The 1,680-nt window shown below is 69.7% G+C and overlaps 1 protein-coding gene across 1 annotated transcript in view; it reads right to left on the bottom strand.

Annotated features, from left to right (window-relative positions):
* LOC119272000 (leucine-rich repeat extensin-like protein 3) overlaps positions 1–1,457 on the bottom strand; it is a 2,900-nt gene extending 1,443 nt beyond the window's left edge. Inside the window, exon 1 of the mRNA XM_037553612.1 lies at positions 5–1,457. Coding sequence (XP_037409509.1) covers positions 5–1,284 — 1,280 coding nt within the window. The 5' untranslated portion in view covers positions 1,285–1,457. The remainder of the gene's footprint in view (positions 1–4) is intronic.
* Positions 1,458–1,680: the final 223 nt, after the last annotated feature.

The following is a 1,680-nucleotide window of genomic DNA, read 5'->3' as shown; positions in this document are numbered from 1 at the left end:
AGGCGGGGATGGCGGTGGAGGTGAAGGTGGGGGTGGGGGTGGTGGAGATGGCGAAGGCGGAGGAGGCGATGGCGGCGGTGGGGATGGTGGAGGCGGAGAAGGCAACGGCGGTGGCGGTGATGGCAACGGCGGGGGCGGGGATGGAGGCGGCGAAGGCGGGACGAACGGCTTGCACTGGAACGCCGCACAGTTGACGGGCGGGTGGGCGTAGAAGGCGGCGCACTGCTGCCGCGTCCGCTGAGAAGGGCGATTCGGCAGGCAGTTGTCCCGGTCGCTGCCCCGGGGCACGACGCGCGCGCACGCCGGCGGCTCCCCGGTGAAGAAATTGTATGAGAAGGTGAAGTTCTTGAGCCGCGGCAGAGCACACACGGCCTGGGGTATCGGCCCGGAGAGCAGGTTGTGCGCGACGTTGAGCTGCTCCAGCTTCCTCAGCCCCGCCACCTCCTGCGTGAGCGGGCCAGCGAGCTGGTTGTGGCTGACATCGAGCACCGTGAGCTCCCGCAGGCGGCCGATCTCCGGCGGCAGGCACGACTCGAGGCCGTTGTTGATGAGCAAGATCTCGTTGAGCGTGCCGGACATGTTGGCGAGGCTGGCGGGGAGGCATCCGCCGAAGGTGTTGTGCGAGAGGACGAGGACGGAGACCGGCGAGTTGCCGATGTTGTCCGGAATCTCGAAGCGGAAGCGGTTGTGGTTAAGGAAGATGGCGTCGAGCGGGAGGTCGAAGAGGCGGCTGGGCACGGCGCCCTCGAACTCGTTGAACCGGAGGTCGAGGAACCGGAGCGCCGGCATGTCAAGCACGACCTCGGGGAACGGCCCGACGAAGCGGTTGTTGCTGAGGTCGAGCTCGTGGAGGAGGCCGAGCCGGCGGAGCGTGCCCGGGAGCATGCCGCAGAAGCGGTTGGAGTTGAGGTGCAGCAGCGCGAGGTCGGCGAGCAGGCCGAGCTCCGGCGGGAGGTAGCCGGCGATGTCGCCGTGGTTGAGGTCGACGCCGGCGACGGCGAGCACGCGCGGGTCGGACGGGAGCGGCGCGCAGAAGACGCCCGTGTAGTTGCAGACGTCCGGGCCGGCCCAGTCGGCGGTGAGGTTCCGCGGGTCGGAGAAGATGGCGTGGCGCTTCCAGGTCTGCAGCGCCACGTAGGCGTCCTCGATGCGGCGGCTCGGGAACCGCCACAACGGATCCACCGCCGCCGCCGTGCCGGCCCCTCCTTCGCCGGAGAAGCCCGGCGCCGCGGCCCCGGCGGCGGCGGCGAGGGCGGCGAGCAGGAGTAGCGCGAGTCGCCTCATCTCATCTCCTCCAGCCACAATGGCGAGATCTCCGGGCGCTGTCAGAGGGGGAGAGGGGAGTGGAGTGGAGTGCGGAGACAGAGGGAGGGAGAGAGACGGCGAGGAGGAGGAGGACAGAGGCCAGCTATAAACGCGCACACAGCTCGACGCGTACGGCGGAGCCGAGGGGGAGGGAAGGGGAGGAAGGAGGGGTGGGTGGGGCCCAGGAGGGTGGGGTTTAGTATGAGCAGTGGGCGCGTGGGAGGGTGGGTACGTGTAGGGGGAGTGGGGCAGGCGTGGCAGCGGCGGCGGCGTTACTGTGGGAGGGTCCCCCGGGTTTGTCTCCGGGTTGGCGTGGCGTGCTGTGACCCGTACGCGACGCGGAGGCGAGAGACGGAGCGGAGTGAAACTCGCAAG

The sequence above is a fragment of the Triticum dicoccoides genome, chromosome 3A (genome assembly GCF_002162155.2).
Source record: "Triticum dicoccoides isolate Atlit2015 ecotype Zavitan chromosome 3A, WEW_v2.0, whole genome shotgun sequence".
NCBI lineage: Eukaryota > Viridiplantae > Streptophyta > Magnoliopsida > Poales > Poaceae > Triticum > Triticum dicoccoides.
The sequence above is the reverse complement of the archived record's forward strand: the minus strand, read 5'-3'. Positions and strand labels throughout refer to the sequence as shown.